The 17,701-nt window shown below is 37.2% G+C and overlaps 1 protein-coding gene across 1 annotated transcript; it reads right to left on the bottom strand.

Annotated features, from left to right (window-relative positions):
• Positions 1-16,192: 16,192 nt before the first annotated feature.
• FSHB (follicle stimulating hormone subunit beta) lies at positions 16,193-17,190 on the bottom strand. The gene is made up of 2 exons (XM_009566087.1): positions 17,032-17,190; positions 16,193-16,429 (listed from the first exon to the last, which is right to left on the bottom strand). Exons 1-2 carry the CDS (start codon positions 17,188-17,190, stop codon positions 16,193-16,195), a joined length of 396 nt encoding a protein of 131 aa, XP_009564382.1.
• Between the last annotated feature and the right edge of the window lie 511 nt (positions 17,191-17,701).

The following is a 17,701-nucleotide window of genomic DNA, read 5'->3' on the forward strand; positions in this document are numbered from 1 at the left end:
TAACTATATAAACATATCACTGAATCATTTACTTACTAAGTCACTTTAATGAACTGTGACCAAAGCATTATTTTCCTTTTGTGTAATTTCCTTTTTTTCTGTAATCTCTATGTTTATGGTGGTTTATATTGCTTTCTTTTCCTTTATTTCAAAGCTTATGCATATTATATTCATACAGTACCTCTTTATGGTAATGTACTATAATAAGTGGAAGAATTCTTGAAGACTGTGACCCATATTCTAAACGATAAGCATGGATTCACTTTCTAATACTTTCCACAGATTTTAAAATGTTAGGAAGACCTGGGAAAAATCCTTAGCATATCAGAAGTTCTTAGCTTTGTCTAAGTGTCCTATTGAAAATCTAAGTCATAGGTACAAGTGCAATTTTGAATTTTGGGAGCCAGGAGCTGCTTTTATGGGCTGCCATTTTTGTGTGTCAATTGCTGTATAAAAAAAAGAGCGAACCTGAGAGGTTAGTTGTGCTTCTGTTTTTGCAACCTGTCTAGAGAATGGTTCATCAAATAGTTTATGAGTGACATAGTTGGGCTAAGGAAATTTCCTTCTCAAAGGGCTTTGTATTGTTAATATTTTCTAGTGCCTTGGAAGTTCTCCTCTGGAATTGTTATAATATTGTTATGTATTGATCTGGAGAGATGCTTTTAATCTGGATTTTAATCTGAGTCTTTCCAAAATGCAGAGAGGCTTGAAAGACCCTAGTGTGCAGGCTCATCTGTCTCAGATTAGTGGCTTCTCAATTTAGGGATATGCAATAGAAACACAGTTTTCTGTCTCAAGAGAGATTTCCCATGTATACATTTCCATATGCGTTAATGTTTTGTGTGTTTATCAAATGTCTCTGAATCTACTTGCTTTTTCTTCCAGTTGCCACAAACTCGTTGGAGGAGTCTAACGCAGTGAAGTACACAAAAGCTTCTCCTTTGTTCGGTGTTTGTTCCCATGAGGTAACTTGTACTGCACACAGTGTTTCATTCTTTTGGTGACTCTTTGCTGAAGGAGGGGAACGCTAATTTTGTGAAGTGAAATATGGTCACTATGTACTGTGCTTGGATCAGGGTGACTGTTCTGGAGTTAGGTCAGATTTGTATTTAACAGTTTGTTTTGTTTTCACTGTGGTTTTGTGTATTTTTGCATGGTTTTTTTTTTTCTTTTGGTTAAATAATGGAAAGCATCAGAAAAGCATGGCAAACATATAAACATTTATGCCAACAAGTAGGATGAGTATTAATTATTTTTACTTGTCTTCTTTCTCCAGATAACACCATGACTAACAGAAAAGAGGTAATGTGCTATTTTATAGTAATTTATATAGAAAAACTGCATCTGCTATGCACTTCTTTTCAGGCTCTCATCCCCTAAATCACGTCCGAACTATCTTTTTTAAGCAGAAGCACAAACAGGCTGATGGTTGTACAGTGCAACCCTGCGGGAAAACCTTTTGAGCTTTGCAAAATATTGAGCTGTGTGAAACTAAAACAGATGGTAGAGCAGAAAGAATTAATGCCAGAACTCTGTAAGACAAAGAGAATGGGAAAAGGTAATGTAAGAAGACAAAAAATGAGAGGAGACTAGGTTGGGACAGAATAAATGGAGAAACACTGGCGACTAACCAAGGCTCTAAATTCGATGTGAACTGACACTGCAAGGTATTAAGGACTGGGTAAGAAAGGATGGAAAGTTTTAAACAGCAAAAAAGGCAGAAGTAAAATAAATAGTGGTAACAGAAGAGACCACAGCTCTGAAGTTAGTGCAATTTTTTTCCTCTCCAGTTAATTTCACTTGATAAAGTTATAAAGTATGAGAAATATGGCTTTGGTCCATTTGGCAGTCAAGGTACACTGCTTTATTGAAATAGGGGAAATAGCAGAAACAATGCAGTACAATGAGTGCTTTCCCTTTAGGTTACAAAGTGGCAGTCATTTACCAAGTAGGTGGTGCAGAATACTCTCCAGGTCACCAGCTGTGCACTTTTTTTCTGTGTTGTTGCACAATTTTGTGAGCACTGGGAGCCCAGAACGCAGCCATGTAAGAATGAAAACGTTAGATAAGACCAGTGGTTGTATCAAACTCTATAAATACTCTTGTTATTTTGTCAAAACACCTGCTTCAAAAAACACGTGGCAGCAAGTGGTAAACAGTTTGGAGATAACTAGCTTGTAGAGACTGCATTAAGAATAATCTTACCAACTCGTTTGCCTTATGTACCGAAGCAAACAAGTTTAAATTGGCATATAATAATAATGCACAACCAGAACTGGGGAAGAAATAATAAGTCCCTCTGTTCTGTTAGAGAAAATAGAGGATAAGGCTGTGGTTTTTTAGTGAGCTTTTCACTTCCTGAAATTTGCAAATAAAATTGTACGATACCTTATTCATATTGAAATGTTAAACAATCATAAGCTAAGAAATTAAATTTCAAGAATCTCAATGCAATCAGTTTTTACTCAGAAGTCAACATTTTGGCTATGAACAAATTAGGATGAGAAAACTCAAGAAGCTGATTTGTATCTCTAAATTCAAACGAGAAAATTTTCTCGTAGGTCTGTGACTGTTAATTGTGCCAACAGCCTACATCTCAAATGGTTTCATGGTGTGCAAATCGTACACACAAGGATCTGTTTTGCCTTGAGTAGAATAGAGTAACTGTAGCACTGAAAAGCAAGTGTTTAATTTTGTGTGAGGTGATGCTAGATTATAAGCTGACTGTGTTTAAAATTTGAGAAACAGTGTTTATTATCATCAGGCAATTCTGACTATTGTTTCTCAGAAACCGACTGCATATGTCCAGCATTTTTTATCTCCAGGTGGAGATAAAAATGTTATGTGCACGGGTTTTTTCGAAGCATAACATGAGATAAGGGCTGTACTGAACAACCTCAGACCATTCCTTCTCCCTTACACACCAACTGTAGCCTTCCTGGTTGGGAACATAGTGCTGCTGTGTTTAGACTTCGTACTTTTCACAAACTTCTACTTTTTCCTAACCAATTGCCCTTTAATGTACTTGTTAGAGTTTTTTAAATCCAAATATCTTCTGAACAATGAGCTCATATTGTATCCTCTTTGAGGAAATTCTGCCATCTATTAAGATTCCTGTGCCTCCATCCAGTTCAGAAAGTCTTCACAGCTATTGCTTTATCACACTGTTGTTTCCTGTGTTTTTTTAACATCAGTATTTTTTTGATACTTGGAGAGAGCCACACTCTAAAAGATCAGTTCTTCTGCTAGAATCAGCATTTCAATTGCTACAATAACAGCTTGATCCTGAGATGAGGAGTAAAGTTATTGGGATCATCTGTAACTGCTTAGCGATGTAAATACACTATTTCTTTAAAGTTTTCTTCCTGGTGATTGTAGAAGCATATCTGCTGCCTTGAGAAGCATAAAAATAAAAGCATTCCCATTAGGCTACCAGGCAGGAGAGCTGTTAATCAACTGAGTGCCTTGTTAAAGAGATAACAAAAGAGTCCTCCTCAGCTTTGGCTTGATCCAGAGCCCATTGAAGTCAGCAGGTGGCTTTGAATTAGATCTGGCCTGCAGTGATTGAGACAAAACCAACAATAAAGCAGAATTTGTTTTTATAGCTTCTCCCATCACTTGGTCTCTGAGAAAGAGGTAGACTACATTAGTTAGGGGGTTTAGTGATTTTTGTTTGCTTTTTTAATGATAGGAGACTTAACTGTCACTGGCAGTTTAGTGCACACTGTGCTGCTGATTTCAGGACAATGACTAAACAAGTGACAGTTCTGATACAAATCTGGAAATAAAGCAGGCAGAATTAGAGACCTGCAATAATTCTAGCTGTCTAGATTATTTTGCTCAGACTCTGAGATGTTACAGTTCATAGGATCTTTCTCCGGCAGAATTCTGTCTCGGCCTCTGCATGCATCTTTCAAGGCTTCTTTCCTGCCTAAGCCTCTGAGAAGATGATGGCTTAATCTTGCAGTGATGATCTGCAATAGGCCCCTGAAATCTCATAATGCCGTGTTTTTACTGCAGGGATAGATGCATCATCTGCAGTGGCAATATCTTAAGAGGAATTTATTTGACTCTCAGGAGAACACCAAATTACACTGCAGTTTTTTTGCTTTAGCTAGCTGGATACTTTTATTAATAGCAGAGGGCAGCTGAGTTCCCATTTTGGTGCTATGCTAATTTTCACTGCTTATATATCAACCTGTACCCCTTATGGGCCGGTCAGCTTGATTGAGAAACACTGCTTTTGTTAGGGAATTGCTTTTGTTAGGAACTGAATGAGATCAGCGCTCAGGATGTAACTGAACTGGTTTTGTATTGACAGTGAGCTTATAGTATCCTATAGATTGCTCACATGCAGTTTGTTGTTTCTATATAAATTGTCACCTGTGAAGAGAATACTCCGTATTTTCTAAAAGGAAAAGTAGTTTTTACTGTTCTGCGTTTTCATGGCCTTTATGTTTTCTCATGTTACTTTCAAGAGTAGAGATTGACATGCTGAAAATTTCATTTAGAGGTGATTTGGTGAGTACTGAATCCTCCCTGAAAATAAACAGTCGAGAGTGTGTGCCGGTGCCGGTGCCTGGTACTCCTCCCCCTGGGCGTAGTGCAGTGCCATCTTGTGGAGTTGATGTTGTGTTACTCTAGATTAAAATGATTAACAAATCCTGTGGGTTTGGCATGTGCTTTCTCTTTACCTCAGAGGAAGACTTGCACGTTTATCTTGTCATAAGAGGTACAATAAGCCACCAAGTTCTAAGCATTATCAAGGGGAGTAAATAATTCATGGCTTTAAAATAGCACAAAGATACTTATAGACAGGTTGTCAAGGAGAAAATTCAGTGTTCTTAATCAACTTGTTAAGTATTTGTTTTCATACAACACAATATTCTTATAATTGACATCAGAGCAAAGGAGAATTTTAAGGGAGGATACAAAGGAAAACCAAGAAGTGCTTTTTTTGGATGTGCCAACACTTAACTTGACAGAAAGTATAGAGGTGCTTGTCTGAAAAATTAACAACTAGGTAATGGAAGCTGTCACTGTATCTTGATTGGAGACCTCTAAATACTTCATGAGAGATGAAGGGTAGGAAGGATCGATCATAAAGACCCTAGGGACAGTCAGTAGAAGGTTGCAAAGAACAATGACATTGATAAATTTGCAAGCCAGCCTGATGATTTGTGCAGAAGCGTTCTTCATAAATCTGTTATCTGTTAAAAGTGCAAAAGATTATTACTTTTGCATGCATTCTATTTGATGTTAACATAATCACTGACAAATAAATATTCTTTATCTTCACTTTTTTCTTCTGTCACATGCCACTGTGTCACAGTATTGCGTGGGGTAAGGCATATTCTTGGGAAGTTCTGCAGCTAAAACATACACAGAGACACCTACGGCATAGATGTTGGCAGAAGTTATTTGTTTATGATACACATCAAACAGCACAGAGATTTTCTCAAATCACACTTGAGTTGAATAGATGTCAGGGTATTTATATCATAAAGATAATGGGAAGCCACCTACAAGTGAGTTTTGAACTTAAGCATAAGACTTACAATTTGCATTAATTTGCTGCGTGTGTTAAAGCTATATAGGCAAATGAGAAGGGTTCTTATGTTGAAAAGCCCATTTGTGATTTAGAGTTTGTCTCTTTCGTAAAAGATTTCCAGATTTAGGAAGAATTGTTGAAATGAAGGAAGTCTGACAAGTTAGGTGGAATTTCAGAGCCTAGATTCGGGCAACTGTTCTGGTGAGCTACCTGAGGACTCAGTAATGTATTAAAGAGTAAATTGTATTTAGGAAACCTGACTTGTGGAGATTTTAATTTAGATAACTAAAACTGGATTCTTGAAAGTATTGCTTAAAGTGAATTACAGCATGATTTGTTTTGGAAGCTCTAGTGTTCACCACAAAAATCTGTCTGGCCTTGGTTTCCCAGTCAATTTTGCTTTAGTGCAGGAGCGACATGAAGGTCATTCTCAACCAGACAAAGAAAAACATTACTTGAAATCAAAACATTGAGCTTAATAAATGCCAAAGGCTGTCTGAGCTGAAGAAGTGAAAGGGGAAATTGTCTTTTGCTCTACATTGAAATCAGACTTTGTGAATTTCATTACTCATATGTGCATTTCTTCTTGTCACAATAACAATTTCATTCTCATATTTTTTTTTGTGATTCTTGCTTAAACAGCAGCAAAATAGACTCAGGATTGTGCTCAGCAGAGGTGGAAAGCCAGATAAAGAAACATTTAAAAATACTGGGGTTAGCTCATTTATAGACTTTATTTTCTATTCTGGAGAGAATTACTCATGTAACATAGATTTTTACAAAGAGAACTAGAGTTGCAAGTCCTCCAGAAGATATTTATACTATCTTCTTCACTGCAAGTAGGAGCATTTCATAGTTAAGCAGTACGCTAACTAGCTTTGCCATATGTCCTTCAGCTGATGGCACTTTAAAAAGGCACATACTGCTGTGCATTTAAGGCAAAGGCAGTATCAAAACCAGCCATGTAGCATCTTAAGCAGAACATTACTGATGATAGTTCCTGGTACCTAACATCACTACCATTTATCAATTATTCAACATTTGACTTTCAAGCTTCTGTGTGGCATTGCATGTGCGTAGAAATGAGCATGCATCCAGTTAATAGTAGAGCAAAATTACTGAATAACTGGATATACGCACACAGAAACATTTCATCTGCAAACTTGAATAAGGAGGGCATAATGCTATGTTTAGAGTTCGGAAAAGTAGGTGTGATTTTAGGTGCTTATCATGTGAAAAGAATTAGAACAGACTAACTGATGTGGAAAAAGTTACTAGAACTGCTCTTCAAAAGACTTTCTACGGAGTAGCTGTCAATTGTTAGCAATGTCATGACTGAAAAGAATGCCTCTCCTTGTGCTTCTGTCCATAGCCAGAAAATGTGGTAAGGAAAGAGCAAAGCAGCTGTTTTATTAAAAGTTATAAATACAAATGTAATATACGCAAATGTAGTTTTTTTTTTCTTTTTACCTAAAAAGCTTAAAAAGAGTTACACAATCTGAAATGCTGAGCGTCAATTAAAGGAATGAAAGGGGGACAGTAAGATTTGTCTGGCCTGCAATCCTTGTTATGTTAGATGGATGCTAAAGAAAGATTCCTTCACTTAGAGTTTTGCTAAACAATAGGGAAAATTTATAAAACGTTGTGGGACTCAAGCCTAATGCGATCTAGATGGGATTCACTGGTGGAGAGACTGTACACATTGCTGTGTTTAACACGCAGATGGTGCCTAGCGTTTTTAATTTTAGCCTGAGTGTGAACAGCAGAAACTGATGCTTCTTTAACTCTTCAGCTGTATTATTGGCTCCTGTCTGTTAGGTTACATGATAAAAGCCAGTCTGCACATCCAGGAAGAAGCATAGAGAGATAACAATGGGTGGGAGTGCCAAAGTCACGTGCTGCTCAGCTGCTGCCAGATCCATTGCTGGAGAGCTCTCAGCCCATCAAAGGTTCATTGCCGTAAGCCCAGAGAAGCACAGGGGCACAAAGGCATGGTGGGAACCCAAATTAAGGACTCAGAAGAAGAAATGCCACTGGCCAGGCTATCTCCAGAGCTGCCCCTCTCAGCCCCAATTCACAGGTGTGAAACCCCATCAAGATGAATCAATACTCATCCTTCTGGACTGGGAGAGGTCACTGCCTGGGGATATGTGACACATTATGGGATGCAGGGGAAGAGCATTTTGGGATTGCACAAGACTTACTATGGTCTGTCTAGGGGGTGAGTCAAAGGTGGAGAAAGTGATGGATTTAGGTGATTTGGAGAGCAAAAGATACAGGAAAAGATAAGGGGATACAAAGGGCTGGTCTGGTGTAAATAGCTTGTTGGTTGGTACGCTCATTTGGCTACTGCTTGCACCTGAGCAGAACAGACATCCTATTGTCCAGAAGGCCTGTGTGCTTGGTTGCCACCAAGTGGAGAGCCTGGAGTGAATGAAACCAAGTTCCAGGCCCTGGTGTGACTGATCTGCGTGGCAGATATGTATATACATAATGTATGGATGTACTCTGTGTGCATGTGCCTGTTGGGCATGTGTATTCAGTTTTGCTGCTGTGTTGGACCTGTGGGCATGGAGCTGCAGAAGCCTCGTCTCTCTTAGGCTGTTAGATCCAGCAAGATATAGTTTTCCTTTAAAAACATCCATACCTTTTGAGTCAGAGATACAGTAATTGTTATCAGAGCCAGTCATTAAACTGTGTAACAGTTGATAAATAATGTAAAATGTCTTTGTGCGGACATAGTCTGCTTCTGTTTAATTCTGTTTACTCTTTCATTTATCTCTCGTTTTCTTTTGGGAAGAAGCTTTTTCTCTACATTGCTCTCTGCCTGTATGATGTGAAATTCAAGATGAGTTTGAAGTATCTATTCTTTGAATACCCCTCTTTCAGATATCTTAGGCTTTTTCCCTGTAGAAGGGCACAAGGCGAACTAGGTTGCAAGGAAAGGCTTAACTAGAGAGTATTATGCAGTTAATACCTAGTGTTAATGTGTCTGATTCTGTGATTGATTTCTTGCTTATTTTGCAGTGCTTGAGGGTCTTTTTATTTTGTGTCACAGTGATGCTACTCCATTTGTTATAACTCCAAGATCTTCAGTGGTTGTAGTTTCTTTCTTTTCACTGGTATAAGTTTAGATTTTCAAATGTTCAGTAGCGTGTCCAGGTTCACAGTAATAAGTCCTAGGCACAAACAGACCAGCAATATTTATTGCAATTTCATTACTCACACAATAGTTGGAATGTATTGGAAAAAACGGGTCCCTTACTGTGTCCCCTCTTTTATATAAGGAAGAAACGTGACTGAGACATCTCTCTTGTAGTGTTGTTGGGTTGCAGTTTCCATTGCAAACATAACGGTTATCAACATCTCTTGGCAATACTTCACAAATTGAAAGAAGAATTGTCGCATGGGTCTGTCATTAGGAATCATCTGAGGTAAGCGGGAAATCCTTTGCCTAGCACCGACCTGGGAGAATGTGACATATTTCAAGCAGGGCAATCTGATCATGATGTGTGAAATACCTTGTTTCAGTGCTTTTTGAACAGCTGTTTGCATAATGTTTTTCGAGCCTTCTCATGTATAACATGAGAAGGATTTATGTAGTGATGCCTTACCAAGACTGAAAGGACTTCCCAATTCAGCTGTGTGTTTTCAAAACCTGGCAGATCTACATTATGCTCTTTTCATGTAGTAGTAGTAGAGTTAGAATTTTACACTTATCCCTTGTTCTTCCTTTTGTCATGAGCAATAAGTGTTTATTTTATTTTCAAAATGAATATGAGGATACATTTTTAGTAAACTGATGTAGTATAGTAATATTACCAAATGTATAGTGCTTTAAACTGTTTTTATGCAGCTTTGCTAGAGTGAGCAGTCAGGTGGTCCTGAACTCTCCCTTATTGATTGCCATATCCTTGGGTACATCACTTTTCCCATATTGAAGGGGGTTGTGTATATCAAAGGCAGAATTGCTTGTTTCTTTCATATGGCACACTGAGTTATCAAGAAAGACAAGATCCCTTTTTTTGTGCTATTCACATTACCTAGTTTGAGATGTGGCAAATAACTTGATATAATGTGACAGAAGTTAATGCAAGAGTGCCATTAAAAGGAAATTTTCTAATTTGAGACCTGACACTATTCCAATCTTCAAAGTGTTAGTGAATATTTAATGGATCAGACATCTACTGAAAGGATGTATACAGAATTATTTAAGGGCATCACGAACTCTTGAGTATTTAATCCCTGGAGTATTTAATCCCTGGGTGAAATTTGTAAACTGAGGCTTAGTTATTCTTGTGTAATGTTGTTCATTCCCCAGCTTGCTCTCTTGCTTTGTTATTCTTGATTATTAAAGCAATTGATCTACACAGTACAAATGTGTATAAAACTAAATGGATATTGCTCAGGCATTATATTAGAGTAGTCTGTAATCCCACTAGATATCCTAATGTTCTTAAATATTCTAAAATATTATAGTTTTGAAAAAAGAAAAATAAATATTCTTAGAATGTTTCCCATGAGTCTGTAAGACCATTCCAGACAACACGCTTTCCTTTAGCTCCAGTGCTTGTTCTTAGAGGTGATGTTGGGGACTTGTGTTGGGGTGAACTGAAGCTTTGTCAAAGTGCTGCACCTTCATTATCTCTATTTATTAGCTGGATATTGGAATTTGACAAGGTAGTTTCTGTACTCTGCTTACAGAAATGCTTAATAAAATGTCAGTCCTCCGCGTGTTATACAGGCTGAATAATAAATGCTAAGTAACTAGCTTGTGCGTAGATAGGAATTGATTTGGTTGTGCTTCTACATTGTGGCTGGACTAAGCATCACAGTTTAAAGTGGTTTCAAGTTCCAGACATAATAATCCAAGTATGTGAACACTCATAGATCAGGATCTACTTGTCTGAAGGCTAGATTATGTAAACACAGCCAGTGTGGTAAGATTTGCATCCATTCACGCTGATGGTCTTAATCAGCATCCCATCTAAAGCATTAGCTCACATATGATTTAGAATTCTTAGGAAGATTCGGGTGTTTATTCTAAAAGGGGAAAACATATAGGGAATAAATTCATTTTATTGGGCTAGATACATTATACCTTGTATGTCTTGAATGTTGATATCTTAAGAAGGATCTATTTGAGGGGGTTAGATTCATAATCTGACTGAATAATATCTTTGTTTATCCAGATATATTATGTATCTAACTATAGCAGAATGTAATCCAAAAATACTAAATTTAGAATTTACCTTCCTTTTTTATAAAAAATAACATCATACAATGCAAGTAACACATCTGAAACCCCACCCCTGGTATTTTTTTAATTAAGAGATCGTCAGTGTGAAATAAGACTTTTACCTCTTGCCTCTTAGAGTTGCTGCGTGAAAGAAAACAAACACCTAATGACTGGGAAGAATAGCTAGTTAATTCTTTCTCTTCCCCACCTACACATAATGAAACACTGACATTTGATTTCTTGCAAGTGTGTCCTTTCTCTAACCCTGCTTCTCTGTCTTGTTTTCTGTATTTCTCAGACTGCAGCCTTGTGAGCTGTTGTAATGTCTATCAATGTAAGTCACACTGAAATACCAAGGCTTTGATAGCTAATGTTAACATAAATTGAAGAGAAACATGAGATATACAGAAGAATTTATAGATCCCATTGCCCAAGTGGAGGGGAGGCACTAATATCAAGGCTGCTATGTCCAAATGAATTTTTCAGATTAGCTGATTAGGTTTTTTGTTGTAGTCTTTCGTAGTTTCAACTAAGATGCTAGTTGTATTTTTTTAATGAAAATGAAGTGTGTGGCCAAATATTGCATATGACAGAGCAAAATGCACTTGCTGAGGTGGGAGGGTGAAGGAGTGGTACAGCATTTTAACACCACACTCAGTTGTCTTTCCCCTTCCCATTCAAATGGCTCAAGTTAAGTGCAGCCTCAGCTTGACACATACAAGCCAGAGTCCTGACATTCCTGTTTTTCACCTATTATTTGTAATTGCCTGTCTCTCAGGCTAGTTTGTCTGAGGATTTATGGATGACTAATAAATTCTTATTCATCAGGTGGGTTGATAAAAGGAGAGGACATTTATATTTCTTGCTTATGTCAAAATTATAAAGGCACGTGTAAATGTGTTTTAAGCTAAGAGGAATGATTTGCAGAACTTAAGCAGGGAATAATAGCTGAGCATTGACAACGGGGGGTGATGCCAGTAGGTTGATGCTTTATTAATGGCTTCCAGGCTTTAAGGAATATGTCTTTCTTTGCCTGTCTGTAAAATTAGAGTGTGCTTTCTACATAAAAAGGCAGTTAGGATTTAATGGTCATTTAAATTAGTCAAACTCTGAATACTACTACTGCACCTCACGTTCCCATCTGGACGTCTGGAGAGCTTGAAGTACAACTGGCACAGACACTCATAAGATCAAGGTCAAAATATCTGCAGAGTAAATTATAGAATGTATTCATTTACCCACAGATGAGGCAGCAGAGATGATTAATCTTCATGCCCTTTATTTATTTGGGCATTTGAAAGACCTAATTAATTACAACACAATGAATCCCGCATTGTCTCCCTCTCAGAAGATTTTAAGGGACAATTCAATACTATGTATTGCCTCTATGCTGCATCTTCACCAGGGGGTTATAAATTATGGTTTTCCAGGTTTCATGCTTTCAGGGTGAAGCAGCAAAAGCGGTATTATTACTTAACCGGGAGTAAATAAATAGATAGTTCAGCCCATTTCAGTTTTTACTACCTCTAAAGTTAGTTTATGTAAGCAGGTGACTGAAGTCTGACATGTAGTAAGGTCTTTTTGCAGAGTCTGCCTTTAAAAATAAAATTAATGTGCAGTTTTTGAAACGTTCACAGTTGGACAATTGTTATATTCAAGTTGAAAAACATTTTACGCATTGATTTCAATCAAAAGGTTTAGGCCCATGTTAGGAATTTTTGAAAAAGCACTTCTGACGCTATTAGGAAAGTTTCTAAAAGTTTACCCAACAATTTAGAGTAGTGTCTAATACTGAGACTTTCATCTTTTTACAGAGTTGTCATTTATTCATTGTGATAGAGCCAGGCAAAAAGCATAAAAAATACTTCTTAAATATTTTTCTTAAATAATGATTCAAACCACATCTGGACCTCAAACTACACTGATATTGATGGCTTGCAGGTACCTTCACTAAAATTTTGGAAAAATATGAATGGAAAAGTCAGATTAATGAAATTATTATTAGGCATTGAAGTGAAAAGGAAGCGAACTTTGAGAAGATGAAGTCAACGTCTCTTACAAACTATCAAAAGCAGTCCAAGAGATCTTCAAGTCAGGGCAGCCTTCTGTAAGGATTTGTGAATTTCTTTCAATGAAACTACTGACAGTGAAATATTTGCATTCAGTCTGTAGAAGACCCAAGTAATTGTTGACATGATTTGGAAGGGATTTTACTTCAGAGTAGAATACCATTGCTAGTTTCAAATAAATGGAGGCATACATTCAAAGCTCACTGATATTAAAAAGATTTCATGTGAGACTTATGTTTCCTGAGCCTTTTGTGTGATCGCTTATGATTAGAGAAAAAAAAGATAAATTCAATAAAACATTTGTTTGCTGTTCTCCATTGATCTTTGGAAAAACAGAAATCTTTTGATGCATGATATACCTATTTTTCGAAAAGCCAGCTTTATGGAAGAGATTCGGGTGGAACTCATATCCAGGTACTGGACAAGGGTTGAGGAAGGGCTTGAAAGAGGTATTCCAAAAGGCTATAATTCACTTGACAGGGGTTAGTGCTTATACAGAGGGCACCTTTTCCTTTCCATCTTTGAGTCCCGAGGACTTGGTATTTATCTCAGCATTGGTACCTAGTATATGTGAGAGATACATAGTGAGAGTCTGGAAGCTGTCAGTGATGCATGACTAAGATTTTTTTTTTCTAACGTTCCGATGTTAACCTCAATACTCTTTTGGCTGCGTTACTTACAGTTTTAGTTTTGAGGTTGTGAATAAATTTGTTTGCAAAATTGAAAATGAGTGGTTGCATTTGTCTGATGGATGAAATCAGAACTGCATGATTTTTGTTTTCACATGCAAGATAATTTGTGACAGAGGTGCGGACACAGGTCTGGACAGTTTCTAATCCCTATAGTTTAAATACAATATTAATGATAATGTTTATACTCATCCACAGTTCTGTTGTGTTATAAGTATGTTGTATTTCATTATCACATTACTGGATCAGGCTAAAATATAGCAGTCTTTTATGTGATGTGATTTGCCCATATAATGCAAGTATGGCTCAAGTGGGCACATTACATGAAAAAAATTATGACGGGGTAAGAAAACGTATTATTTAAGTCATAGTGAAGTGGGCTGGTGTGCTGTTAAGATGGGCTTATTAAGACATCCATAACAGAAGTTCAACAAAATTATTTTTATTATTCCAAAATGCACAAGAGACAATACAAATATTTACAGACCTATTTTGAAAATGTATCTTTTTACATACTTTTTTTACTAGAAACTACTCAGTTTTGCAATTTTAATTCAAAATTCTCCCATCCAGAATGAAATAATTCCTGATATGAATAATACGTTTAGTTTTATCTGAAGTCAACTCATGTTTAAAAGTGAAATCAGTGAAAAGCATTTTGAATTACCTATCACTTTACCACTTCTAAAACTTTTCTAGACTAAAGAAAATGTCCATGCAGATTAATCTTAAAAACAAAAGTAAGAGAAATAATATATTTCAAAAAAGCTAAAACCAAAATAAATTAAAATGAGAGATCCAGAGTATCAGGCAAATTCCCTTTAAATAAACACGTCAGTAAGGGTCTCAAAAGCAGACATGCCAGGCGACCTCAAGAGGTCATCTACTTCGTTCCTTTGCCTCATGGCAAATTAACTTTATCTCTGTCATTCCTAACAGGTTCATTGTGTTCTTGAAGACCTGTAGTGTCACTGCTCCACAGACCCCGCCCTCTTTCTTCATTACTTCCTCCGCTAATGCCCTGAAAATTTCTTTCAGTGTCTAGCTTTCTATACCTTTTGGAGGATTTGCTAGTGATTACTCTGGATCTTTCATTAATTGTTCTGTTCACTGTGAACATGGTGAACCGACTGTTCCTTTTCTCTTTGTAACAGTCTTCAAGCATGTAAAAGGTTCCACTAATTCCCTCCCTTTCCCTCCGAGTGTTACCTCCCATAAGCAAAACAACCACATTTGTTTACATCTTTTTCTCCTAAGATATTTTTTAGGTCTCTCTGTGTTCTTATTACTCTTCTGTGGGTTTTCTGCAGGTTTTCAGTGTCTTAAAATTCTGTCTCCAAAGCTGGAAATAACTCAGCGGAGGCCCTTATGTTGAACTCAGTGGTGGAAGTAGGTTGTGTCTTGTAGGCTCTTCTCCTTCCATTGTCACTTTTCTGCGGTGGGATGATACTGCTGACTCAGTTTGTGTAACCTCCAGGTCTTTGGTGCCAAACTGCTGCTGAACGAGTCGCTCTCCATTCTGTGTTTTTGCTGGTGTTTCTGATGAAGAGCAGTCTCATTTTGTTTTCCCGAGAGGCTTTTAGATAAGTTTCCCAATAATGTGACATAATTTTGCATTCTGACTCAGTCAGTCCTCCAGCTTTCTTCCAGACCATCCCAACTTCATATTGGCCACTGCGGAATTAGGTTGCTGCAGAACTCTATGAACTTTAATTTTCTGAAGGGACTACTATGAGCTCCTTTCAAGGCATGTTATCACACAGTGTTTGCACTACTGGGATCAGGTACATCTAGATTAATTTATGAGACTCCTATGTTAAAAAGTGTTACAAAAATTCTCATTCTTACTTTCTGTTGCATAATGAGAGGAAATCCGGTGTTTCTGATACGTGGCAAAATTCTCAGAATTGTTTAGAAGACTTAGGATATATTTACTCTGGTAAAACTTGACAGCTGATGATTCTTCTTTCAGGTTATCCAGGCATGAATTAGAGTTCATGTCATTTGCCTTACTGTGGCACTGAGCCTGAGCTAACAAGCTTTAGAAGAGTTCAGGTGACATTCAACATTCAAACATAGATTTTAGCTCTTAGATAAACATGTTGTTATTACTTACAGAGCGTAACGTCTATATGAAGTATTTTGCCCACCCTCAAAATATTCAAGATCTCAGTTGAGAGAGGTTTAGTCTAGTTAATAGAAAATGAGGGCACAGATATTGTTTGTAAGAAAACCAGTGCTGCAGGTCTTTTTAAAATAAGTGATTCTGAGGAGAGATGGAAAGCAGGGGATAGTAAAGACTTGGAAGTTGGGAACTTTTTGAGAGCATAAGATATCATAGAGTAATCTAAGTGAACAGGAATATAATGAATAAAGGTGTAATAGAGAAGACGACTCAAGGGAAGAAAGAATGAGAAGCAGCATTCAACAGAGCTGTGGAAATGATTTTAAGGAAATCAATGGGATAAGTAGAGAAGGCCTGAAGAGAAGTTTAGTCAGTAGCTCTCCCATTTTGGCCTTAAAAATGTTTGTTTCAATCTTGGCAGTTTCTAAATACCCATGCCTGTTTTTTTTCCACTTCAGCCCGCTCGGTACCTTAATCGAGAAGTGAGCATTTAAAGCCAAATTCCATCTCAAGTACCCTTCATTGGTTACTTCCATTCTGACTGAAGGAACAGTAGGATGGCCCCAACCCTCTCACAGTGCAGTCAGTGGTGTCAGTGTCACAGGTCTCACAGTGGCACTCAGTAGCTACTGGGTACGAATAAAAAGATTCGGGATGGTCACCGCAGCCAGGGATCTTTACTGTTTCATACACAACCTCCTTGAAGGTACATGTTTGCTGAACAGATGATACTGGTGGATATTTATATACTGGATCCTGAAAATTACAAGAAGGAAATAGTTATTTTGAAATTTGTTACAGAGTAAAGTTCCAAAATTTTATAAAACAGAGGACCTGATGGGACAATTAATTAAACTGGTGGGGAAAATCCCACTGAGATCAAAAGGATTTGGATTAGACTCTTCTAATTTTGCCTAGATCCTTTTATTTCTCCTTTCAGGAGGACTGATGTGACAGATTTGTGTCATAACATCACTACACAACCTTGGTGGTCAATTGCAAATTATTTGGAAAAGTAGGAGTCTACATAGTAATGGCTGCTTTATTGTATCCATTTGCAACCACAAATTGAACATAAGGCAGAGATCCAGATTTTAGTACTTTCAGCTGCAGTTATACAATATAAGCATAATGTGTGCAGCCCTTTAAAGTTCTGAATTTTACCGGCTCCTTTTCCCCCTTCCCTTTGTGGTTAACATTGGCTGTGTATCTACTTTCCTTTCAAATAACACATTTGACCTATTCTTTCACAAGACTCATCATGCCTATGTGTATGTTATGAACTGGAGAAATGGGTTATTCATCTATCACTTGGAATACTTAATTCTGGTGCCTGAAATGAAACTTCAGATCCTCACCCTTGTGAAGCAGTATCCTGAGCACCACGTTGCATTCACAGTAATACAGAGTTCACATTCTTCTCTTTCTACTGCTATAGTAATATTGGTGAGCTGACAGCTATTGCAACAAAGAGCTTTCCAGCAAACTAACAGCACGTAACAATTAAGTGTCTTCATCCTGTATATAAAGCAAAAAATTATATCTACGCTGGAGAAACATCTGCAGTTATTTTCAACAGGAAATATATTTAGAAATAGGGGGAAACTGAGTACATTATCCTCAAGTGTTTCTATAATAGCAAGCTGTCAGAAACATCAGTGAGCACATAAGATAAAGCCATTAAATAGATCTATCCATATGTTTGTTATTAAAGTTTGATTTTCCTAAGTGACTGAAATGGCATGTCAGTAATCTGTGCAGAATAATAATAGCAGAGTACCATACTACTTTCAAAGAAATACTTGTATCTAAGTAGCTGTACAGAGAATGCATCCTGTCTTTAAGGAGAAAGAAAAAGAAGCGAGGAAGAGAAAAGGCAAAGGATAGGGTTTTTTTCAGAAGCAATTAATTGCATATATTGTTTGCAATTTGAAAAAAAAATTTAGATTGGGATCTGATGAAAACTTACCTGTATTCTACTTGCTTTCCTGGCAATAGCTATAGTGAAAAGACAGCCCTATGCTTGCC

This window comes from Cuculus canorus, chromosome 5 (genome assembly GCF_017976375.1).
Source record: "Cuculus canorus isolate bCucCan1 chromosome 5, bCucCan1.pri, whole genome shotgun sequence".
Taxonomy (NCBI): Eukaryota; Metazoa; Chordata; class Aves; order Cuculiformes; family Cuculidae; genus Cuculus; species Cuculus canorus.